This window comes from Pezoporus flaviventris, unplaced genomic scaffold (assembly GCF_033815535.1).
Source record: "Pezoporus flaviventris isolate CSIRO_AGI_PZ_B2104156 unplaced genomic scaffold, CSIRO_AGI_Pfla_v1 ptg000071l, whole genome shotgun sequence".
NCBI classification, from domain to species: domain Eukaryota; kingdom Metazoa; phylum Chordata; class Aves; order Psittaciformes; family Psittacidae; genus Pezoporus; species Pezoporus flaviventris.
This window is the reverse complement of record NW_026892619.1, coordinates 1,253,975-1,279,998: the sequence shown is the minus strand read 5'-3', so window position 1 is coordinate 1,279,998 and position 26,024 is coordinate 1,253,975. Positions and strand designations below refer to the sequence as shown.

Sequence of the window (26,024 nt, the reverse complement as noted above, 5' to 3'; positions counted from 1 at the left end):
AAGTGCAGCTGTAAAGTGTAATGAACTTATGTGAAAACACTGCAGGGCACACACTGGCGTGGCTTACCTTGTTCCAAACACTGGTGCAAATCACTACTGTGACACATCTACACTAGGAGTGAGCTGCTGACATTGCGTCAGGGACTCGCGACAGACAAGACTAAGAGGAGAATTCCAGCAGGGCAGGGTGACCTCTCCTGCGATGTGATTAGTGTGTCAGGACTGGAAAGGCAAACCAGCGATTAGGGCATACAGTCACAGTATCAGTTCCTTTTGGTATTTCCCAAAGGGAGTGAATGGAATGGCGGGCGAGATCAGTGGTGGGTTCAGGGCAGACAGCCCCAGCACTGTCAGTAAAAAGAAAGCAGGCATTTCACTCTGGGTGCTTGCTGCTGCGCCAGCGAGTGCTGATCCTCACTACAAGGCTTGCTCTGAAGAGACAACGCTGGATTTCCTGGTTTTGGGGGGTGGAGGGGGAGGTTTGGCTTCACGTCTGCTGGGGAGTGGTGGAGCAACCTGAGAAGACAGAACAAAAACACACCTTAAAATGAACCACTGCCAGCAAGTTAAGGCATTGTGCTTCATCAAACAGGAAAACCCAAAGGTCCTGTACTGCCTGATGCTTCTTCCAGGACCAAATCTTTGAATTCAGCCTCTCAGTACTACATGCAGTTAACCACAAGGGCAAACAAGGACAGAGGCCCAGTAGCTAACAGGAGAAGGTACGTTTTTGTTGCTAGAATACACTTGAGCTGCAGACAGACTTTAGCTGCTTCTGACCTAACTTCAAGTCAAAGCCATCTGTCCCTCTGTCCCACTCCTGTTTAGCAGTAGAAAGGCACTCAAATCATTTCCCTTATGGTTTCAAAATTCACCTATGTTTATCTTGCTGGCTGGATGAGTTGCACCAAGTAGGGGTCAGAAGGATGCAAAATGCTTCCAAATCAGAAAGGTACAAGGAACTGCATTAAATGGCAGCAAGTGAAGGTCTACTAAAGTAAGCCACAGCCTCCTGCCCAGCACAAGGGCTTGCAGGATGCTCCCTGTGCTTTGCTCTCGTGGGTTCTTTCAAGAAAACCCTTCAGAAAATACTTTTACAATCTCCTTTTAGTGCCTCTGAATCCTTTTCATTGGGCTGCAAGCCAAGGTCAATGTTGCAAGCCAGAACATGTCAGTAATTAGTTTTCTTACAAGCCTCAAGGGAAGGGGGCTCTTTTATTAATTCTCTTGAACCAGTGACTTCCACAGCATCCCTGGAGCCGTCACAGTGCCACCATTCACACCACCTACAGCAGCTATACTGCCTCTTCTCAGTCAATCCTGACCAAATGAAGGGCAAAGTAGAAAGCCCTCCTATTTATTCCATGCTTCAAGGCTTTATGCCAGTGTTGTATCTCTCTCTAACAGAATTAAGTGATCAGCAGGTTTGCTGTCTTTCTGTGCTGTCAGAGCAATCATTCTTTACATTCTTTTTGGTCAAATTCCAGTTCATCTCACTAAAGTACTCCATAAATCCTCTTGGCAAATTGGACTGGGGAAGACATCCAGCCCTTGCACAGTTACAAAAGGATGCTTTCTTTTGCTGTGCACTGGTAAGCAATTACAGTCTCCTATTAGGAGCACTGGTTCAGGGGCAGATGAAACGATTCTGACACAATGACCAGAGTATTTGAGCATGAAGTATCTGCAAGCTGTTTGCAATCCCCTAGTATAAGAGAAACATTAGTTGAGAGCATAAAAAAGTGGCAATTTGATGTTCTTAGACGTAAATCAACTTCACGAACTGGAGAAAAGGGCTGTGACTGAGATGGTGATATAATACAGACTGGTTTCAGTGACTAATACATGGACAAATCAGATTATTCTGAGCTGAGAACTCAACAGCAGACATTTATCGTTTCTGAACCTGTGTGAACTCTTTTCCCTTCTCTTCCAGGACCGGATTACAGTGCTGGGTTATGCTGATCCTGGTTTTGAGACGTTTCAATCATTGTGCCTGTTTGTTTCCAACAGATCTTCCCACCCCCACACACAGTTTGCCTATCCCAGGACAACACAACTCCCACTTGGAATCCAAAAAACAAGGGATTGCATTTGACAGCCTCCTCCTGAAGCAAAAAACCCTCTTATCCTTTTGTGGTTTCAGGGAGTGAGCCAGTAACCCGAGGAGACAAGTTTCAAGTAGCACCACCCTAGAAGCAGCTCGGAAAATTCCGCTGGTGTCTCTGTCTCCAAAGCTGTTTTCCAAAGAAATGTCAGCTCTCATTTCCTTACCTCCACAGAATTCCTGGGGTTGCTGTTCTCATAGGGCTTGCTCTTGGGCGGAGGGGGAGGTGGGGTGCTCTGTAAGCCAGCACTTGCCAGTCCATCAGCTTGCAAGGAGGGAAAACCTAGAAGCAACAACAGTAATGAGAAAAGACATTCAAGTAGGTGGAAAAGGAATGAGAAATGGGATTGGCCATGCAGAATTTTAAGCACAAGATATTAAATGAATCTCTCTTTTAGTCTGTGTACAGTTCTCTACTTCAGCAGCTAAACCTGAATGGCTATGTCAGAGTAGAGGCACAGCTGGATCTCCCTTAAGTTCCAAATGCCCAGAAGAGTTCTATCTTCATCCAGTGAATCTAAGCTTCTGTGAAAAATGCATGCCTGAGAGAAAACTGAATCCATTATCACATCTGCAATGTTCAGTGGGGTTTCCTTTCAGCCTGGGCCTCAACCTGAGAATTCACTTTGATTTTAACTCCAACTGATGGAGCAGATAAGGACCAAACTTCAGAAGAATTCCTGCTACTGAAGGCAGTTAAAACCGCTTGCTAAGTACAAGAGTGAGGTTTCAAATTCCTTTCACAGCTCTTTCTTCACACAGTACTCCTGCAGTTGTTTGTGTTTCTGGTTGTCTCCCCACTCCATCCCAGTCTGACATGTATTCTTTGGTTTTAATCCTCTCACAACAGTTTTAGGCTAGTTCAGTTTATATTCTACACTGGATTCTGAATAACATCCTTCTAGGAGGAAGGACAGTCAGGCCCTATGTATGAACTTCAAACAGAGCAGTAGAGTGAGAAAGGCAAGAGCAAGCAAGGAAGCTGTCAGTGGTGACACAATTTTACCTTAGCCATGTTGATCTGTTGTTTCAGAACAAACTGCAGAGCTTGCTGGATATGCAAGGAAGGGGAAATGCTCATTTTGCTAATGATAAACTCCATCTCTTTCAGGTATCACATTTATCAGCTGAGCCTCCAAGCTGCAGAGCAGCTTCTCCTGAAACTTTCTGCCACGTGATGGGAGTTACTGTCCCCGAATTACCAAAGCCTTCGGGGCTTGCTGAGACAATCCAGCCACAGAGCTGATGAGAAACACCATGCTGGATTGATGCAGTTCCACCCAGTGAACCCACAGGAGATACTTCTCTAGTATGTGCTGTAACCTCCTGACCTGATGCATTTATAAGCATCTGCATGTGATGCTCTCCTTGGGGTTTAATATACCTTCCCTCATCTACATTCACTGCATGTGATGCTCTCCTTGGGGATAATATACCTTCCCTCAAGTCAATACAGGAGGAAACAAGAAAGAAATTGGAAAAACTGTTCTCTGGAGTTCATCTGATATACTGATTGCAACAAGTGATATGGAAGTCACAAGTACGATTGTAGTGCCTTTGATAGCACTGCCAAACCCCGTTATCTGACAAAAACATCTGCACATATTAGCAGCCCAGAGTCACTTTCTGTGAAGTACTTCAGAGCAGTTCCTCCCTCCCTCCCCAGTGAGGTCACCTCAGCAAATACACAGCAATTCCTACTATTGCCCTGAAATAACGGAACTTACTTTGGGTTCTTGGGGTTTTGGGAGTGATGGGGGGTGGGCTTCGAGGTGTTGATTGCTGGAGCGAGGAACCCTGAAGCAAAGTCAGTCTGTTGTCTCCTAATTGAAGACTCTTTGGCCTTTGTGCTTTTCCTGACATGCCCTGGTTGAAACAGAGAGTAAACAACCCCCTTAGAAGTCAGCAAGGTTGCTGCACACACATGGGATAACCAGACCTGTCACAGAGGCATCAACGTGCTCCAGAAAAGCCACGCATAGAGACAGAGGTGCAGTCAGGTGAAACGGTAAGAGTGAAAGCGCTGCACGAGCTGAGCCATGCCAGAAGGCATTCACTGTGCTCCTATGACACATCCAGTTCTCTGTGGGACCTTACTAATTGTGTAGCAATAGTAAACTGCTTTCAATGACCTTAGTGTATTAACTGAGAAGGGAAGACGTCAGGCTAAAGAACTGCTGCATTTGACCTGCAGTTCTGTGAACAGATTTGGAAGGGGGTTAAGTCTTTCCAAGAAGAAAACATGGATGAAATCTGGGTGCAAATCAGGACCACTGGTATCATCCAGCTCCTCAGGGCTGTGAAACAAGACTATTTCAGGCTTCACAGAGCAAACCCCTCGTGTATGGGACCTGGGAGATATTGTTCCTTCCAGTGTCACACACGTCCTCTGTGCTCTTCATTCAAATAACGAGGTCACCTGAATATGGCCTCAGTGTCCCAGTGAACTGGTTGACTCCCAGATCTTTTCCCTCCAGTTTTACCTCATCAAGTGATAGCAGCAGCTGATATCACAGTTTGTGCCTTAAACCCACTGAATTCAAGGGCAGCTCTTGCAGAGGCAGAAGGCCAGGTCTCATGAACCCCTAACGTTAACAACCGCAGCCCTTCCTCTGGGGTTGAAAGCCTGTCAATACCAAATGACATGATTCTAGAACCACCTTCCCCCTTCTTATAAATATTCTGCAGGCTCCAAGTGCTGGCAGCACCACTCAGATTTGATGAGAATTCCTGAATATATAAGCAGCATAACCTGTTCCTGCCAGATTCAGCTGAGGTCTTGGGAGAAAAGGGGAAATACAAGAACTTGTGTTTCTCATTGTTTATGCAGCCTGTGTTAAGTCAAATCAGTATCACTGAATCACCAGGTTAACTACTCAGATGCCCAATTCTCCCATGCTCTCTGACAGGGTAACACAGTCTTTGCATCAATCAGGGTAATACTCCAAGGTCAAGCAACTCTCCTTCTGGGCTGAAACATATCCGTTTGTATTAGGTGTTCGTTCTAAATCCCACTGTCAACCTTAATGCCAAACAACCTCCACCACATTCCCCATTACAACACTCCTGTGTGGATAGAGATTCTCTTTTACTCCTCTTGCAAATGATCTGCTCAAGGAGTAAACACTCCTGCCCTCCCGCAAGAGGTCTGCAGCAGAGTACATGCTGGAAGAACCAGTTTATCCAAGTCCCAAGCTGGTGACCTAAGTACCAGACCTTCTTTATTCAACTCCCCAATCTACCAAACCAATCTTCACCGTGCACTATGTCTGATGAGTGCAGTGCTGCTGACTGACAGCAGCTGAACATCTGGTTTGACAGCTGGATTCTCTGAGTGGGCTCGCACCGTCTGCTTGCTCCAACAAAAACAGAACATGGGGCTGAGCGCATCACAGAGTCCTCCACTCCTACAAGAATCAAGGGCACTGAGCACCTAGATGAAACACCAGTGCCTCATGCTTCCAGTGTGTACCTAAAGCCAAACTGCAGCTGGGTCTGTGACACAAGTTTCCCACATAAAAAAGAAAGCCAGAATGACTCAGATGACCAAAGCTTTTGGTATTTGAACCCCTCCCACTATTTAGTGAAGTTCCCAATGACAAACATGGCTGATGGAAACACTAAAGGCTCCTGCTAGGGATTTTACTATTGATAGGTTTAAAAGGCTTTTTTACCATTTTGGAAGTCAGTTCCGGTTCTGGCTCTTTCTCTACAATAACCTGAGACTTGCTAATACTCCACTCCTTCCGCTTCAGTTTGTTAATCCGGTTATCACCGTCATCTTTCATGGGCAGCTCCTCAGCTCTGGAAGACGTTGATATTCTTCTCTCCAAGAGAGGTTCCAGAATAGATCTGTGGCCCACACCGAGAGTGAAAAGACATGAAACATGAGTCCATCAGACATGTAAAGTGCTGTCTGCTAAGAGCTGTGATCTCTTAGTTTGAATACCAGATTACTGCAAAAAACTCAGCTCTGACCAAGGCATTTTCAGTGCGATTTGTGCTCCTAAGTTACTCCAGCTATTTGCCAGACCTGCATTTTCTGCTGAACCCTGCCACTGAGTCTGCTGTGGGACCTTGAGCAGGTCAACCAGACCCCCTGCCTGTCACAGATGCAAACTAAATGCACAGAGAAGTGACATCAGGAAATCTTTCCATGTGTGGCAACTACAAATAGGTAGGAGGAACAAGTACCATACGACTGTGTACCTCTGTGCAGACCCCATCAAACTAAATCACCTTGCAGTATCTTACAGCTCTGTTTTCCCAGCATTCCTGGGGAAGAAATGTAGTGTGCATCTGAAACACTGCCTCCATCCCTCTTCAGTATCATATATGTAACTGGGACTTCAGAAACAGTCAATTCCCAGAACTATCCCTAGCTGAGCTTCAAACCCCCTACCTGCAAATGGGAATAACAACATTAGTTTCCATTTAAAGTTTGATGTGTAAGAATTCCTACTGTGTATAGAATACACCTTCTTTTTAAGAGTAATTAATTCTGGTGAAGGCATATCCCCACCCAAGTAAATCCCAGGTAAAAGCTGAGGATTACTCACCCGTCTGAACCCGGTCTGGAAGAAGTGCTATCAGATGACGTGGAAGATGAAGAGACCACAGAAGAGGCCACGGATGTGACAGAGAGCCGTCTCAGCGTGGAGGACATAATATAGGGCAACACCACAGAGCCTGACCTGCTCTGCTTCCTTTCAGTGAGGGAGGGAGGCTGCAGACAAACACAACTAGGGTAAGTCATGTAACGCTAACTCGCAAGTGGGAAAGGGAGACTTGGGTTTCTTTAAGGCAGGACACTAAACACCCAGCTATGCTTACCAAAGTGATCACACCATACTGCTTTTCCACCTTCTTCTTCAGCTCCTTGAAGCAGGCTGTCAGTCTGTCATGCAGAGGCTTCAGCTGCTCTGTCAGCTTCTCACCATGGATCCTAATCCCTTCTGCCAACAACGGCATCTGAAAAGAGGAATAAAAAGAAGCTACAAAAGGACAAATCAGCTCTCCTGTTCCAGGAAGGAATTTTCTATGCATGTTCCACATCTCAGATACACTTAAAGGACATAAATCAATGTGGTTTGAGTTTGTAGAGGCAAAAAAAGCAGCCGCACGGTAAGGAAGCTCAGCCACTGGCTCGTATCTTGACTGTTCGAGCTCCATGTGTTCAAGAAATGTGAACACTTTCCCCACCTACACTTATGGCTCTCTCTTCCCCACTCAGATTCCATATTCTGCTATAGAAAACAGAGCATGTTAAATGCTGGGCTATCACTTCACAGCCCCTGAAGCTGTGTGACTGTGAGGTGCCTTTAACTGGGCCCTGTTGTGTGGGAATATGTAGGGTTGCAATCTGCATTGCAAGAAAACAGGGCAGTCTTTCATTGCTATGCAGGCCACGAGAGACAAGGTTCAGTGCTCAGACTGACAGAACACCAGGTCTGATGATTTCCTGAAAAGGTAAAAGCTATCTTGTTGCATTCATGGGGGAAAAATCTATGCCACATTGCCAACTATTTCAGAACAGTATTTTAGAGCAACGCAAGGCACATGGAACACTCTAGGCCACAATTTCAGAACACAGCAGCTTCCAGATTGTTCTTACAGTGTTTATCTCCACCCTCTCTCCAAAACAATGATGCTGGAAAAGCCTCTGCACATACAGTGCTCCCCCGTCTTTCCCACTACAATACCTGTAGAGCAATGAGTTGCTTGAGCAGTTCAATTTTATCTTGATCTTCAGGATGTTCTTGAAGATACTTCTCTGTGAAAAAGGCCTGAAAGCAGAGAGAGAAAATGAGACAGACACTCCATTTCTCCAGTTCCACCTCCTCATAAAGCAGCATTGATGTGAATAACCCATGTCACATCACTTCTTGCACAAGTGCAAGCAGCAGATCCCATCTCTTGCGTTCTCACTTTCAAAAGGCTCTTTTATTTTTAGCACTCAGTGACCTGCAGTACACACCAACCACCTCAGCAGCAGAAAGGTGAACAGGGCACATCCTGCCTGCAGCTTCCTTAAGCTCTGTGATTGAAGCTCTTAAGTCCAATGTTATCCCATGAAGCTTGTCACAAAGGCACAGCAGAAATACAGGCTGCGTTGACATTTTTGACTCATGGTTTGATTCAACAAAGCACCTTTAGTCCGTGCTTCCTATGTGTTTAACCTTTAATCAACAGAATCTGCTCTCGGTTTGAAGCTGGACAAACACAAGTACGCTTTTGCTGGATTGAAGCCTTAGAATGGTGCCAAGTCACACTGAGTGTATTGAAAACCTATCACAATTCCTGGTCAGAAGAATTGCGTTTTTCTTTTTCCTAGATAAAACTCCTCATAATTTTTCATCTGGTTTGAAAACACGTCTCTGATCGACTTCAGCCTCTGCGTTCCATTAACCGGACTGCATGTACCAGTGTTTATAGGCCTAGAGGTACGATTCTGCACGAGGCTGATGTCAAGAGGAGGTCAGCCTCTGGAAGGACTGCTGGGTAGGTCCCAGAGGGTTACTCTTGAAAGTGTTTAATTACTGCAAGAAGAAAGCACACGTTAGAAACACAGGCTTTGGCTTTTGGCTACAATGAAACAATTAAAACTCAAGATTTCAGCCGCCCACAAAAGCCAAATGTTCTGCACTGATCTTCAGCTGAAATAGGAAAATATGAAGCAGGAATGAGTATTTCCAGATGTGGTTCGGATACTTTGTGTTTCCTCGCTTTAACTGCTTTCCCACTTTTGTAATTCTAAACTTTATGTCAACCTTAATTCATAAAATGGGAGGGTTTAGGGCCAAATTCAGCCCTGGCAAGGCATATGCAACTCCTCTGGAATTAGCAGAGTTAGACCCCAGATAAATCAGACCCTCTCTCATTTAACTTTTGCACTTCATTTCATGTGACTGGAACACATCTGAGTAGAATTAAATGTGTTTTAACACCATCCACTCAGTTTGTGGAAATAAGCAATGTATTTTGTGCTGGGAATACCATCATCAGATACTGGGAGTAAACACCTTAAGTTAAACATCACGGAAAGGGAAGAACATACATTGTTCAACTGAAGTCAACTGAATCACAGAATAAACCTGGATAGGAAATACTGCTTTTTTCCTGAAATATCTGCTCTTTGCTGCAATACACTAAAGGCAGATTATGTGCTGGAAAGAGAAATCCTCATTTGCCTCTCCACTCTGTATTAGTTCTATGGAGAAACACGAGCTCTTTTGCTTTCCTTTGTTACTCGCGGTGTGCATTGGGCTGACCAAGCACCTCAATGCCCCCATGAGGTAGGATCATGTTATTAGCACTGCCATAAAGGAGGCCCAAAAGAGCTGGATCATTCATTTCTGTGGCAATGCACAGCACTAAAACTAAGCACTACAGATGTGGATGTTTCCCACCTTGTAGTCTAGGGGAAATCTCTCATCTTTGTTCTTTTCTCCTCTTCTTTGAGCTCTGAACACACAGATTCAGCTACAGAATGCACTGAGTAGTAGCTGAAAACTGAACTTGAAATCTCCCATAGAATCATAGAAGCAACTAGGTTGGAAATGACCTTTAAGATCATCAAGTCCAACCTCTACCCCACCACTAAGCCATGTCACTAAAGGCTTCAATCCAGGTCTTCAACACTGCAGAGGTCAACAGACTGAGCTAAAGACAAAGTGAAAAAAGACCTTTTCATAGTTGGTATATCCTCCCATCACTGCTGGGTCCACAATCCCATTCAGGAGCATAGAGAGGGGATGTACAGGAAGACTCCGGTCCCAGACATGCTGCTGCACAATGTTGCTGATTTTCTCATTAGTGAGCTCCATCGTTTCTATGGCGTTCTCCAAGGGGCTGATCTCTTCCTGATGGAAAGAAGAAACAGAATAAACCTTCATCTGAATATGAAGTTAAGTAACCCCTCGTATATGAATGGCAGCCTAACAGTAGAAGGACTACTTGTCACTGTTGCAAGACTCTTTGCTTCATGAAAGATTAGAAGGGATTAGACCCAAGCCATGTGCAGAACTCACCGTTGTAATCTGTTTGACTTCAAACCACTTGAGGATGCCTGGAAATGAATACGCTGTTGTGTAGGTTGTCCTTTCTATCCACATGTTCTAGTTAGAGAAGGAAATAAAATTCCAAGATGTAATGAAAACATTGGTCTTGCAATTTAATTCTCTTCTGCAGCAGAGCACAGTGCCACGCTTCCAGAACGAGCTGGCAGGACTTACACAGGAATTCTGGGGTGGAATCCAGGGGGTTTTGCACAAAATACCAACTCTATTGCAATGGTATCAACGTTAGCAGCAGTAGGATGTTACCCTCCATGTGGACCATTACTAGCAGGACTGCTACTAGGGCATATTTAGTGAGAGTTATATGCAACATGCCCAAACACTGCACATGAGCAACAGTACACCTCGTAGGCAGCAAGGACAAAGGTGGTAACACTACATCCAAGGCTCACTCTCCACTTCAAACCTTAGAAGCTGGCCTGAAGTTGAACTGATCCATCACGGTTAGTGGCTGGCCTCCCCATGGATGGCTACGTCACTCACAGCACAACAGTTACGGATTCCAGATCAAGGAGTCTGAATGTTACAACTTCAGCTGTGGAACCCCTTGACATGATCACACTGGCTTTAGGTGAAGATTGCCATGTGAAGTACAGCCCTTTGTTTCTCCTGCATTTTTAATACCAAAACTCCATTGCCCAGGTGCAGGGGGAAAAGTGACGGCTCTGCTCAAAATGCCACCAACAAAATACAGGTATAGAACTGTCTGCTCATAGCTCAGACACTGGCATTGAAAGCCAAGGACTCACAGCAAACTCGTTGTCTGGATCTTTTTCTCCTTTCCTGACTGGTCGGGAGTGTGTGAACTGCTGCACCTCGTTTGCTCTGTAGTAGCTAGAAAGAAGCAGAGTAAATGGTGACTTTTCTCACCTCCCATCCTCCTTACATAAATGTTCCTCTGCTGCTTCTCAGAACCAACCAAGTTTAAACGGGACAGTGAAAAGATTTACACAGGACACAAAGGCACCTCCTCCTGTGTGCCTGGGCTAGTGGAGAAAAGTACAGAGGAAAAGAGGGAAAAGAAATTACTTTAAGATCTGTTCAGGAACAGGTTTATCTTTATAATTAGGCGGCAGGTTCATCACAGGCTTCACAATAAAGCATTGCACATCTGGGCGCTATAGTTAAGGATGAAAAACTACTGGAAACCAGGAGAGGGAGGGAAATACCCTCCCTGTTTTCCTCAAATATCAGAGACTTCTCAACAATTCCCTGTGCTCTTGTCACGTCTGAAGAACAGTACTTCCTGGTTCATCAACAACCATGGGCATTCTATTGCTTCTCGTAGTTTGTCCTCTACTTGTGAACTAAAAGCCCCAAAGATAAGGGCTGTACAAACACTTCCAACTACTGAAATCCCCCCGCAGGATGCTTGGGCAGCCTGGGTGTTACTGATTTCTGCTCCGGAGACAGGAAACAAGATTCTGTCCTAGGTTCTGTAATGGATGCGTCTGTCTCTCTTCTCTCCCTCAGCACCCCATGGTTATTTGTCAGATTCTTCCATACAGTGAAGGAGCTCCTCCTTCCCTCCCACTTTTTAGACGGATAAAGCTAACGGAAGAAGTTGGCTGGTTTGAATCAGTGAATATCTACTTCATCTTCAGCTTTTCCACCTGTGAACCGTGACAGATAGCAAAAATAACTTGGTAATAGCATCCCTAAACACAACAGCTTAACAGTGTTGTTCCTCCAGAGTGGAACTAAAGGCTTTACAGAAGTAAAAACCTGCGTGGAAAAGTAAAGCATGAACAATTTGATTCTCATTCACAGATTATTCCTGTGAAATCACCTGCCAACTGCACCCTGAAGTGGCACTGATTTACTGGTGGGCAGAGTAGCCCTCCACATCCTTTATTTCACTGAGGGTAGTTCTGAACAGTATTGGGAAAGCAAAGACAAGGTCTTTCTGCCCACACTGATGAGCCAGCTGGATACCAGCCAAATCAGAACCCAAGCCCTCATAGCCACGCTAGATCAAGCACTGAGCCCAAGCTAATACATTCTTTCTCTCAGGAGAGCTTATTAGCTTGGGCTTCATGCCATGCTAAATGTGCTTCTAGTACAGCTTCTAGTTCAGAACTGGTGGAAGACTCCTGTTTAGGTGTGTAGGCATTCCCCAGGATGGTGCGGAGCTCACTTGGTATCTCCAGGACCCTATTCTGAAACAACCAAAGGAAGAACGAGACATTTGATGGTAAAAGAGTGAAAAAAGATTAGAAGCAAAAAAGCCCGAGGCAAAGGAGGTTAAAAAAGCATGAAATTAAACCACACTGCAGAGCCACCAACGCCTGCCTAACACAACAAGAGATTTGGGCACTCAAACTCATCTTTTCTGAAGGTGTTTGTAAGAGTCCGAGAAGAACCTGTACCGAATCCAAACTATGCAGCTGCTCCCCTTTATAGCGGGGCTATGCCAAAGACCCGGAACCAAACACCCCCAAACTTTTGGAAGAGTTCAGATCTGGATCCAAATTTTGCAGTTCAGGTTCATCTTGAGCCAAAACCGTTACAACAAACACAAACAGATGCTAAGGAAGTAGCTGAAACAAAGCAGCAACAGAAGAGGCATTTTTTGATACCAAGTTTGGTCTTGAATGACTTTTAATTTCCTATGTGGATGTAGTGCTTGGCAGGCTTATTGCAAGGGAAGCATCTGGTATCACTGCTTGAGTTGTGCCTTTGTGCACAGGCTTTTAAGGCCAAAATGGACCATCAGATTCTCTAGTCTGGCCTGTGTAACACTGGCCTGTACAACAGAGGCTGGAAGCCCAGTAACTTGGTTGTTACTGATACACATCTTCCAGGAGCACAGCTCCTGTCAACTGGAAGTCATAAACAAGCCTCTTGCTAGGTTACACTTGGTCACGCTCACAATTGGGATCTTAAGCTTTAAGTGTGCTCTGGGACACACAGTTTGGAGTCCCATCCCTGTAAGGAAAAAATAGTAATAATAAAATCTTTAGAAGTGCTGTTCACCCAACAACTTCCACCAGCAAAATCACATCACACTGCTTCCAAAATGGCTTTGAGGGAACCAAAAACCAAACCAAACCAACAGCTACTTCCTAAATGCTAGTTCACTGCAAGCAACAAGAGAACATACTTCCACTTACTTTATATCTCACTTCTACTGCCTGTATTTCACCTCTTAACCTAGAAGGACCAAACTGGACTACAACTACTCTACAGCAGCGAACATCACCTGCTTGAGAAGGTGGCACAAGAAATCCTGACCTGCCATTTGTTAAGGCTTCATCCTAACAGCAATTTGTTTAACTCTGACAATATCAAGCTGCTTTCACTATGTTTTAAGGTCACTACTGCAGTTCTGGATAGTCTTATTTTCATGCCAGTCCCTGCCTTCAAGGTCCCCCTGGTGCTGTAAGTTCCTTGCTTATTATTGTTGTTTACCAGCTCTAGGCATTGGTTATTCTAGGCAAGAGGCAAACCATGACTGCCCCAAAACGTATTTGAACCAAAAGATACACTGTTTAGGAGAAGACTTGATCTCTTCTCCTGGAGGGGCAGTGCTGGTCATCTTCTCTGCACTAGGGAACTGGGTCAGCAGCTTCAGGTTGAAGTCCTCCCTTCGTTCATACTCTTTGCCACGATAGATGAAAATCTTATTCTGTGGGTAGCAGAAGAAAAAGAGAATTAAGAGGAAACAAAGCCATGAGCAAGAGCTTTCCAAACACACACAGGCAGTCTCAGGTCTAGTTCGTATGAAGGGCTGTCTCCTGGCTTAACAACCAGAACACCTGAGAAGAAACACAGGCTGGAGTGAGAACAGAAGCAAGGCCCTGCAATGGCAACCCCCTGTTTGCCTAGGAAATTCAAGTGTTCCACACACGTTACTGAACACGTTCGTCCGTTCTAGCACTCTAAGCACATTCAACACGTGAAATCTCAGTCAGGGGGCTGATTTTAGGGAAGATAACGTGTGGTTTCTGGAAGGGATGGATTCAAAGCCATGACCTGGAGATGAAAGCCTCCGATGCCATCCGGTTACACAGTTCCAAGTTAACATATTTCTCTTTTATTAAGCTTGGCTTCCATTTAAGGCCAATAACTTCTAACAACTCCAGTCTGAAAATGAGAATGTTCCTTCATTTTAAATCATAATCAGGAATATTTTCTAGCGTGCTGCACCCTGCCCATCTGACTCACTTTGGCTGGATTCTTTTATTATAGCTAGCATAGATCCAGCAATGCTTAGCAGCAATCTCAAACAGGAAGCACCTTTGCATTTTAATCCTTCTGCGTGGGACAGATTCTCACCAATGTGCCTGAGCACTGAAATGATCCCTGTCCTGAAAATAAGGTTGATTCAAGGCTGAAAAGCAACAGGATAAATTCTTTACAAGCTACACATTGGCACAAATATGTGTGTATGAATGGCAACAATCTTATTTCTGATGAAGCCTCCGAGGCACAAATACAAAGGTACATTCTGTTTAAGTCCTTATAAGAAGATACCACTCATCTAACAAACCCTACTGCAACACACTAACTTTATTAAAGCTGGTAACACAAACAGATCTGGTTTCTTGCTTGTCTCTTTTTATGCACTGAAGTGATTTTAAATACTTCAGGGATTTCTCTCATAGGAAAAGGAGTTTGCATCTTGGAAGCTCTGCAAAAGTACTTTTAGGGTACCCACCAGCCCAGAATGTGAGTGCTGAAGCATACTTACCCGGAGGAAAGAGGGGAACCCCTGACCATAGTATCCAACAGCGAAGTACTCTGGCTGAGGCCTCATTGCCTTCATGATGTTCTCATAAAAAGTAGCTCGTTTCTTCTGAAAAAGAAAAGGGCCCCAGCATTTTCCCTCTGGAGCATTCAGGGACACGGCCAGACTGCAGCAACATTCCCAGTGGCAACTCCTGATCTCTTTTCTCCCCTCCAGAATACGTTTTACAGCAGTGCTTTGACACAGTGTCTCATACTTATCCATTTACTTGGTTAAATATTTGGTTTTTCTGGGCCAGAATCAACTGCATCTCGTGGTGTGCAGACATAAGAGCAGCGCCACGGCATTCAGGACACCAGGAGGATACTGGAAACCCCAAACTACAGCAGCACAAATTAAAACTAAATATGTTCTGAAACTGAGCAGGCACAAATGGTGACAAATGTCAGAGAACTGGCAGAAGGAAAACTGGGCAGATGACTCTCATATGAAAGAACATAAAGACCATCTGGCTTAACATCTTTAACGGCTAAAAACACCATCCAGAACCAAGATGATTCTACAGTGCTGTGTTCATGCACAGCAGTTTTATCACAGAACTAACGAGGTGATGAGATTTATGGAGCCTGAAAATACACCGTGCAAATGTTACCTTACGTGATGAACACCAAAAATGCCAAACATCTGCATATGATGTTGTGACGCTAATTCTGAGGGCAAAACCCCACACTGAAAAAAGAGTATGAAAATATTCTTCTAATATTAAGCTTTACGAAACCATGGAGGTTATGTTGGTTTGTCTGTCATAGAATCATGGTTTGGGGTTGGAAAGGACCTTAAGATCATCCAGTTCCACCCCCTGCCATGGACAGGGACACCTCACACTAAACCATGGCACCTAAGGCTCTGTCCAGCCTGGCCTTGAACACTGCCAGGGATGGAGCATTTACCACTTCCCTGAGCAACCCAGTCCAGTGCCTCAGCACCCTCACAGTAAAGAACTTATTCCTTGTATCTAACTTGAACTTCCCCTGTTTTAGTTTAAACCCATCAACCCTTGCCCTATTGCTACAGTCCCTGATGAAGAGTCCCTCTGCAGCATCCCTGTAGGCCCCCCTCAGATATTGCTGTCTTTAACATAATGTATTTTGGGCTTATCCTGCTCAACAATATTAATTTAAGCAGTCAGTAGAGAATGGAGAAAAAAAAAGTCTTACCAGGAGATTCCCAAGTCCCTCATAATCAAAGACCTTGTTCTCATACATGTCAGCCAACTCTTTGCTTAGTTGAATGGCTTTTTCCCACATCTCCATGGAGGGCGAAGGGAGGCAGGTGGGGGAAGAAGAGCACAAGCAACATAAAAGGCTCAGTTAAAAGCATTCATTACCAGAGATAGGTAAACAAAGCATTCAGCTGATTCTCATTCAGGCAGCACTTTCATGCACTGCCAACTTTTCCTCAGCCTCCACGCTGTACATTTCTTGCAATCATTACAGTCACACAGCTCTTTTGATTTGTAGATCTGAAAGTGATGTACAAAGGTTTCCATTGCTACTCCTGATAGAGAAAACTGAGGCACAAAGAGGTGGAAGGACATGTCTGAACTAAACAGCAAGGGAGAAAAGCCCAGGTGGTCTTCTCCTACACTAAAACTTCATTGACTGCATCACGCTTCCTTGTGTTTGTCTCATTTAGCTCTGGTAGAACCATCTATCCAAAGTGCAACTAGCATAAGCTCAGTATGAGCCAGACAAGCATTTTTACTGCAGTGCAAAAGCCATTACCCAGGAAAAGAAAGGAAAACACCAGTAGGTTTTTTCTCCTCTGTCCAGTATCTTGAACAGGGTTTTTGGTCCCTATTAAAAAGCCAGCCCTAAGCATCAAAGGCCCATTATGGAACCACGTTTGCTTTTACTGTTGAAACCAGTTTCAGCCAGCTACATGCCCCAAGGCAAGGATTTACAAACACTGCAGAGACACTCACTTTGCCCCTGTCGAAGAAGGAGATAATTTCTTGGTAGAGTTTCTCCTTGAGCTCCTGCTGTGAGTAGACGCAGTAGCTGTCCCTCTGCAGAAGGTGAGCGACGCACGGCTCTTCAGACCACTGGTACAGAAGAGAAAAAGGCAAAGCTGAAAGAACCAGAACATTTTGAGATCAACAAATCCTCGCAGTGGAGACACTCATCTTCTGCAGGGATGCTTTCAAGACAAATCCATCAGCAATGCAAAGGGAGAACAAGGAAGTTTTGCAGGTAAATTCTATCTGCAAAACTGGTGTGATTTTGGCTTAAGGTTTTATGCAGAGCACTAACTAGATGTGCATGCTTGACTCATCTGTGGAAGACACGAAGAGGCTGACAAATCCAAATTAAGACTGCTCAGGCTAATGCTTTTTGCAGTGTTCACACAGAAGTGGGAAAAAACCTCTACTATGACCCCAAACATGGACATTTTCTCCCAGCTCACTAGAGCACAAGAGTACAGAACAAATTGATGCTAATAACATCTTTATTTCATCCCTTTAGCTATGTAGTCAGAACACGTGAGAGAAGAAACACAATGAACACAAGACCCTAGGGAATGCAAACTTACGTTAACAAAACCAGGTGAACTGTTTATTCTGAGCTATTTGCACTTCGTTTCAAACCCGTACCCTGACAGTGGAAACTGTAACTGGCTTCAGTGTAATACCTGGAGCAGCTCTGCGTGCAGGAGGAGAGTGTACGCTGCCTCTGTGTAGTTCTCACAGTCTGTGTGCAGGTCCCGGAGTTTATAGAGATACCTAAGGAAGCAGAAAGCAGTTGTTGATGTGAAGGACACTGCATCAGTGTACAGGACACCAAGAGAAAGAAAGGCTACACACAGAGGTTCCTGGAGGGAAACAGCCTACCTGATATAAATGTCCTCTCGTTTCTTCTCCTTATAAAAATTCTGCCAAAAGAAAGAAGTCAAACTTTCATGCTGTGAAGCACCACAGATGTGTGTGATCGTCTCTAGGTGAGTAACTCAAGCCTCAGGTTTAGGCACTTCAAAGATCTTTACTGTCATTTTGCCTACTTTCATCTATCCCTGCAACCACCCCTTTACCATGAGGTGGGGCTACTATCACCTCTAGAAAAGGGGTGAGCCAAAGAGACAAAGTGACTTGTCTGAACTTGTACAGGCTCTTTGCAGTGGAATAGGGACTTAAGCCCACATTTCCCAAACTATCAGCCAGCCATCTTTCCTGCCTGTATTTCAGGGCTCCACATTACCATGTAGACAAGGACTTGATTTTGGACTGTATTTCTTTATGTTTTATAGCTGTCGATAGCTGGTAGCCTGATTTGGGCCCATCATTAACCAGAAATGGCATAAAAAATAACTTAAAATCCTACAAAGATACAAAAATCCTTCAGAATCCACAAAAGCCAGGTCAGTAAAGCAGCACTCCAGACCCAGCCTTCCCCATACCAGCACATTGACAGTGCAGCTCATGCGGTTCTCCTTGCTCTCATCATGCATGATGGTCCTGTAGTCCAGCAGGTTCTCCAGGAGGCTGCTCACCAGCAAAGCAAACACTTCTCCAGATGCAGAGAGGTATTTATGCTTCCGACAGTGCTCCAGGAGGCTGCAGAAACACCCAGAGGGACAGAGGGGTAACCTCAGGCAAGGGTTTGAGTGATGGTAAGTAGAGCTTCAGTGTAAATCACCCGAATAGGGACTCAGCTACAGGTCAAATACACTCCCTTAAGAGAGACTTCTCAGTGCCGAACAGCACATCACACCCACAGACCTGAGGTACCCAAGTCAGGCAGGTCAAAGTGTGTCTTACTGATCAAAAACCTGGCTTCTACTCTTGGTGTTAGACGGCAGCTCTGACTCTGCTTTAACTCCAAGTCTCCTGTTCCCAAGCTCTTCCACTTACAAGCTCCCTGCCAGTTTGGCACCTGCCTCTGGGCTTTCAGCACCAAGTTCACTGTACTTGTGCAAGCTGCTGCTCCAGAATAAAAGCACCATTTTAAGGCAATCAGTCTCAGAATACCCACATAGCACTAAGACCACTGTCTCCCTATTCACTGCAGTAATGAATTAGAGGGCTTCTGCACTAGAAAAACAGCCAACTGAGCTGTGAAAAAGGGTCCCCACGTGCTTTGTAAGACTTACAGTTTCTCCAGCAGAATCTTGTACTGTTCATCCCCTCGGCCACCCTCCACTTCCTGGTCCAGCTTGGTTATCAACTCATTTTCAAACTGAAAAGGCAAAAAACCACAGTCCAATAGACAGCAGCTCTCAGGAGCGTGGTCTGAGCATTAGCAATGCTTGTGGCTGGTGGCTCTGAACCGCCCCACCATCAGATGCTGGTGTTACAAGCCTAGCTAGAAGACGCTTTCATTGCTGGACCACACTAAAATTGGTAAGAAAGCAAGACGAGATTGGACCAAAGAAATGCAGTCCTCCCTCTCTCATCCTACAGTCACCAGGAAGTCATGCTCTGGGGTAACTCTTCCTCTTCTCCCCCACCATTAACAGTTCAGTTTTGCTAGGATGGAGAAGCATTCTAGCAGCCAGCTTACAGCACGGTCATTCCCTCACCCTACAGAAACTGAACTATCACCATCAGTTAAGGGCAAGTCACAACTCCTCACCCATCAAAAACACTTGTAACTGCTAATTAAAGCAACTCCTCATGATGCAAGAACCAAGTCCTGTGTGATTATCTGTCTAGCCATGAAGGTATGCCCTGTTATGTGCAAGCAGGTCAAGTACATAGTCCCAGTTGTAGCTGTAGCTAGTACAGAAATAGCACTGGAATGGAAAATCCACACCACACGCATCCTGCTTCCTTCTACTGATCCCAAAAACCCCCAAGACCCTGGGGCCAACCACATCAGAGACAGATGACCCCGAGGGAAGAAAGATCCCATATGCACACTGAAGCTGGGGTCTAAGCCGGTGTGAGGGTGGTGCTTAGGGAGATGCACATCACATTTGACAAGAGTCTGAAATGCCAAGGTGGCTGCCTTTTGGATTGATGGCTTCTACCCATCTCCAGGGAGAAGACCGTCTACAGCAGAACTACAGTGTCCCCTGCCTGCCAGTTGAGATGTTAATATCTGATATCCCCAGAGGAAAGCTCTAAGAATAAGTCCTTCGGAACTGCAGTGAAAGCTTAACCTCAGGGCAAAAGTGAAGCTCCTCTTTTTCCTTCCTTACTTTCTGGGGCTTTCTCAGTAACAATAAAAGGTAACTTCTGGAGAAATTAGCACAGGGCTGGAACTCAGGGATCCAGGTCCTGTTCCCTGCTCTGTCCTTTTACTTGTGTATCCTCAAGCAAATTGTGTCTGTCCTTTGTACCCCTCTTCTCCTTTCCAGAATGATGGCATCAGTATTCATAAATGTGCTGTCAAATCTGAAGTCAATGAGTCAGGACACAAGCAACTACATAGTCCTAACATTGGCCCATCCAGCCATTTTCTGCAGAGAAGTAAACTTACATTTACTACCAAAGGTCTGTCTTGGGGGCATTCATACTGTTATTATAAATGGAAATAGACATTATCTTTTAGAGTACTCTCTTAGGGGCTTCAAATTGCTTCACAATGTAGATGTGGGCATTCACACATCTGCAAATGCAGAAAGCTATGGAAAACAGGAATTCATTCATTATCCAAGTCATGCAAAGGTAGTCAGGGACAGAAGAGTCCTGACTCCTACAAACCACAGCAACCTCCCAAAGCGTTTGGCACGAGGCTTGTTTTGTGTGGGGTTTTTGTACTTGGTTTCTTTTTGTTTAAATGCTCTCTTCTCCTCGCCCAGTGCAGAACATCTGCACTGAAAACACCAGGCTCCCTTACCATATGGAAGTTTCCGTTCCCACTGAAGTTGAACTCGCACTGCATCATATCAAAGAAGATAGGAATGGTGGCTTTCCGTAGCTCAGGCTCTGGGACCAGGGTTACCTCCAGGATCGGGCCTACCATTGCTGGAATGAACTTTATTTTGTGGGGACCTGCAAGAACGTCAAAGGCAGACACATGTTAATGGCAGGATTTGGATATTCAAATGTTTAAGCACATTATTCCCATACAGTAAAGCCCATAAACCACAGACATTCTACTTGGAAGGTGTATTTTATGTGGATAATGGCTACTTAAGGTAGAATCAACATGTACAGCTCTAAAATTCAGGAGTAGCCCAAGGAAATAACTGAACTGAGCTGTGTGCAGTGCTGCACATCACAAAGGCTCTCTGGAAAATCATACTCTTGTCATTCATATGGCAGCACATCCTTTAAAGGGAAGCTAAGAAATTCTGTCAGCAGCTTCTGCAAGCTATTCACAGAGAAAGGAAAGAGATTTTGTGTGCTGGAACAGCTGAACCTTCAGTGTATCTCCCCACACTGAACATGAGCAGCTTTCATAAAGTAATAAAGGATGTGAAACATAGCTTGGGAGCTTGGATAAAGACAATTCTTCAGCTGGAACTCACCCAGGTTATACCACATATCCCTTATTTTGAAGCCAATTTCTTTCCTCATGTCCCCATACCTAGAAAAAAGTGTTAGAAAGAAAAAGCTGAAAGAGGCCTGAACACTGAAATTACCTTTCAAAGCTGCTGAAGAAATGAATGGCAAACCCAAAGATCTATTACCCTCTCCTTAAAACCAACAGCACACACAAACCTGAATATGCTGAATAGCAAGGGGTCTCACAGACTGTCTTCCCTACTAAAGGTCTACCAAGAAGGTCCTCATTATTACAGACCTTTTGTTAGATGTTCACCTCATCCTTTTAATTCCTTACCCTGCCCGGCACTAATGCACAGGGAAAGAGAATGGCCATGTGCCAACGTGACAGAAGACTGCAGAGTCCCCGAGAGCAGAACAAAGCTGCAGCCCTGCTGCTTCGTGCAATTCTACTGAGACTTCTGTTGTATTTCATGGTTTTCCCTAAAGCCTTAACTGCTGTTATCGAGTCAGTGCAAGAATATTGAATCACCAGGCATCCTAAAGCTGTCATTACTGCAGACAAAAGATGGCAAACATTAACTGTGTATGCCCTAGCAAAATTCCATGTCAAGTCTACAAAGACATTTAGGCACTTGATTCCAGCTAAATGCAGAAGGAACAGCTGCTCGGTGTCTTTGTGAATTTGGCCAAGTTACTAAAAATGACTCCTTTTGGGTTGATGAATGACTCTGAAGTGTTCTTCTTCCAAAATAGAAAAAGCAAAGAGAGGGGACTAAGAAGCTGCAGAGCTTTTAGGATTCTTCTTACCCACCTTCTGTAATGGAGGAGGAATTGCACAAGGCATTGCTTTGGGAACTATGGCAAGACTTTTACTGCAGCCCTTAGAGTGAAAGAATCTTTTGGCAAGGTGCTGAAGTTCAGCTCAAACAACTTAGGATCTGCCTGACCACACTGATATCCACAACATAAAGACTTGATACCTGTCCTAGTCACACCTCCTCCCTTACCATCATTCATTAATCAAGTACTTCTACAACACTCTTCATCTCATTGTAAGGTTGTATGGGTACGTCTGGAATGGTACCAACGAAGCAACTTTGTGCATGGAAACTCACTTCTTGATAATTTTGTTGCGTTTGGCTTGCGAGAAGGTCTCCAGCTGGAGGGATTCATGAGTGAGAAAGGCCACTGCCAGATGGAAATAGTTGTTCCAGAGCTGTGGAAGAGAAACAAGTCTAAAAGAGGAGAAGACAAAGGAAAAGCAACAACCAGCTACGACACAGCTACACAGCCCCAGATGCTGTAGTGCTCATGAGGAAGGGTACCCACAGTGAGCTGGCAGATGAGTGTGTTCCCAGCCATCAGCACACAGCATCTTCAAATTTCTCACTCCTTTTAGCTTGTACTTGCCAACTAAAGGCAGTGACAGTGGTATCCCCATACAATATTTTTTCTTAACTAGTCAGGCACAAATCAGCTATAGTCAGCACAAGGCTAAACTTGACCTTGGAAAGCCTGCAGCGGTTGCACCTGCTTGCAACTTATTGCTGCACTAACCACAGTTCTGTCATTCAGAGCTGCTTTGCATTCTCCTGCTTCGCTGTGAAAGACTACAGACATCTGCCATCTCTACATATCTCTTAACAGGGGGGTTTATTTGTTCCTCCTGCCTTTCAGGATCAGGGTCCGTAAGAAAATCCAGACACAATGGCACTATTACCTGGAGTTCAAAACTGGTTTGATCCAGAAAGAAACGGTTGAGTACAGAGGTAAACTGGTTCACTGCCCGCAGGAAAACCCTGGAAGAGATAAAAACATCAAGTAAAAGGTGGCTAACATTGGAGCTCTGGGTTTAGGTCTCCTACATGTAAGCTCAGGAGACAAGAACAGATGCTCGCTGCTGTCTCGTGGGTAGCACGTTTGGGCCATGCTTTGCTACCCAGCACAGCAGACAGCAAGCCAAAGCCATTCAAATTGTACAGATTTAGCAGGAGAATGACTCACAAAAGGCCAAACGAAGCCCACAGCAGAGGGCAGAAGTGAATCTGAGCAGTTCAAGTTCACAGGTAGCACACTAAACCCTAGACCACCCATGTCCAACTCTAGCTTTATGCTTCCCATGTGATTCCCCTAGAATTGAAACCAAAAAAGGCTTCTCTGGTTTATGTTGTGCTCTTCAGCAGGTAAGTGACTGCCTGAAAGACTGCATGGTTTTCATTGTGTGCCTTTGGGCAGGAGAAGAAAGAGCTCCAGTTCCAGCAACAGAAATGGCAGTGCAGGCACTGCAATTAACTGAAATCTGATTTAGAACACCCTGAAAGCGTTAAAGACAATAAGGCTTTGTGACCCCAGGGACTCACAAGCCTGCTCGGGTGAGTCCCCCTCCATTCAGAAGCAGAAAGGCTCCAAAGCAGTAACAAGACTTAAAACAGCAGCAACTCGGTACCTGCTCTGCATCATATTCATGACCATCCAGTCAGCTGCATAGACATTTTTTCCAATCAGATCCTTAAACATAATGAATGTTTCCATCAGGAAGTCCTGTTGGAAAAACAAAACCCACAGCCCATCAAGTTGAACACGGTAATCTTTTATCCACAGGAAAACACAGGGAAATGCAGATGTTTCAATTGTGTTGATGAACAACTGCACTGATTAGCCATCAATGCACTGTACCTCCTAAGAAGGATCTCTTATTGTGTGGGTATATCCCAATAACCAAATTATTTCTGACATCTCATCCATTCAATTACAGAAGGAGGAATAATTCCACAGAACATGTTGAGCTGTTTAATTAAATCTGTCTTTACTGTTTTGCATTAAGCTGTGTTGTAGGGAGTTCTGGTGCACAAGTCGGGTTAAAAAGGAAAACCAGTATTCAAGGACTTGTTTCCAAATGGCTGAAGGAGGACAGTACAACAGCCCTATGCAGTATCTTCCACAAAGATGGAAATTAGAATGTAATTTCCCTTCCCAATTACCTCTTCTGTTCCAGTTTAAGAAGGATCATTTAAACAAGGTAGAGAACACGCAGTCAGACACATAGTTTAGGACATTACTGGAGGAAAAGACTTGTTGCACAAACACTAAAGTGCTCCAAACACAGCTATATCCCACCTTAAGACCTGGGCAAGGCAAGGTTGAATTGCAGAGTAAGAAAAAAGGAAAAGGAAAAAGAAGAGAGATAAGCAAAAGGAGGTAATATCAACAGTATTGACCTCTATATTGTGGTCTCTACAGATATAAATGGTACCTATGAGCATATAAATGGATTGTGTACTCTATAAAGACATAAGCATTCAAAACTGAGAGGGCCACAAAGAAGGTCAGAAGAGACATCACCACCTTGCAAAGAACATCAGGAAAATCGATCAATCAATCAATCCATCTGTTGAGCCAAAAAGCTTTCTCTAGAGAATAGCAAATGACATCGATGTGGAGAGAGAAATGGGCATTTGGTGCTGCCTCAGTAAAAATCCTTTAGGCACTATTAAATCAGAGCTTGATGGAAAGCTTTGGACCTGACACGGGGCACCTTGAAGGTATGAATTAACTTCTAACAGTGTTAAACCAACCAAGTAACGATGCCCTGGCAGGGCTGAGAACACCAGAGCAAACTCGAACCAGCAACAACAACAAAACCAAACCCAATTATTGCAGTAAAGCCAAACGCAACCTTCTGTTGGTGTTCACAACCACTGCACCCCACAAACATGGGCCTGCTTCGGAAGATGTGAGGATTTCACACTTCAGGAAGCACTCGTCTAACCTTACACTGGATTTCAGTTATGATGGTCTCCTGCCCAAAACTGCTCTTCAGGAGAAGGAAAAGCTCTGAACTGAGGCCAAATCAACGTGTAATTTATTTTGATTCTGCCTTGAGTCCACCTTTATCAAAGTCACAAAGGATCTGACTTCCCAGCACCCTTCCTCCTCAGACACAGCGCTCCTACAGGCCCCCACTGAAAACCTTCTCACCCATTTTCTTCATGAACACTAAGAGAACTCCTAAATCAACTTGGTTTTGTCTGTTCTTCCTCCACAAAAAATTACTTGGGTAACAGAACAAGCCAGTCTAAAACTGGATGATGAGTACTCTACAGACAACGCAGCCGAGCGGCCTTTTAGATGCAGAAGTGATAAAATGTGTGTCCTGTAGGTGGCTATGTTGCCCAACAGATTGCAATTCCAACTGCACAGGGAAACAGATCACCTTGCTATTCAAAATGAATGGCAAACACTTTATTGTGGGGTTTGATCTGGCTTTTACAGGAAGAATACAACTCCAGGCCCTTCCTCAGCCCGTTTTTCAATAAGCAAGCACCACTAAGCTGCACAACAAGGAGTAAGGGGACAAAGAAGCCAGAACAGTTGCTGTGTCATGCTTCAGAGACTTGCATAAATACTAGGTTTAGCTCTTGTTCTGGGCAGGCTGAAGTAAAAGCTGGACACAGCTGTTAATTCTAAGGGCTTCCAGAAACATAAAAACTGAATGTCTCACCTGGTATCATACTGAAAGTCTTTGGGGACATGAATTGGACACAGTTTTCAACACAAAGGGAACTATTTGCATTGCTGCCCACTAAAGCATTTCATTAAAATCTAGAGGAGCAGAAAGAATTAGGTGAAGAGAAGAGAACCAAAGAGATACAGTGAGAGCAAGAGAAGGTGAAATGGTTTTCCTCTTCCATCTTCATT

The 26,024-nt window shown here is 44.6% G+C and overlaps 1 protein-coding gene across 1 annotated transcript in view; it reads right to left on the bottom strand.

The window, feature by feature from the left end:
* Positions 1-288: 288 nt before the first annotated feature.
* DOCK5 (dedicator of cytokinesis 5) overlaps positions 289-26,024 on the bottom strand; it is a 68,922-nt gene continuing 43,186 nt past the window's right edge. Inside the window, exons 29-52 of the mRNA XM_061472422.1 lie at positions 23,773-23,867; positions 23,047-23,125; positions 22,442-22,542; positions 21,347-21,405; positions 20,713-20,867; positions 19,022-19,107; positions 18,329-18,485; positions 17,766-17,806; positions 17,567-17,657; positions 16,860-16,979; positions 16,093-16,182; positions 14,879-14,983; positions 13,672-13,813; positions 11,215-11,296; positions 10,935-11,019; positions 10,138-10,224; positions 9,793-9,969; positions 7,810-7,893; positions 6,941-7,078; positions 6,667-6,833; positions 5,782-5,959; positions 3,835-3,973; positions 2,275-2,390; positions 289-516 (exon numbers count right to left, since the gene is read on the bottom strand). Of these exons, the coding sequence (XP_061328406.1) occupies positions 418-516; positions 2,275-2,390; positions 3,835-3,973; positions 5,782-5,959; positions 6,667-6,833; positions 6,941-7,078; positions 7,810-7,893; positions 9,793-9,969; positions 10,138-10,224; positions 10,935-11,019; positions 11,215-11,296; positions 13,672-13,813; positions 14,879-14,983; positions 16,093-16,182; positions 16,860-16,979; positions 17,567-17,657; positions 17,766-17,806; positions 18,329-18,485; positions 19,022-19,107; positions 20,713-20,867; positions 21,347-21,405; positions 22,442-22,542; positions 23,047-23,125; positions 23,773-23,867 (2,673 nt within the window). The 3' untranslated portion in view covers positions 289-417. The remainder of the gene's footprint in view (positions 517-2,274; positions 2,391-3,834; positions 3,974-5,781; positions 5,960-6,666; positions 6,834-6,940; positions 7,079-7,809; positions 7,894-9,792; positions 9,970-10,137; positions 10,225-10,934; positions 11,020-11,214; positions 11,297-13,671; positions 13,814-14,878; positions 14,984-16,092; positions 16,183-16,859; positions 16,980-17,566; positions 17,658-17,765; positions 17,807-18,328; positions 18,486-19,021; positions 19,108-20,712; positions 20,868-21,346; positions 21,406-22,441; positions 22,543-23,046; positions 23,126-23,772; positions 23,868-26,024) is intronic.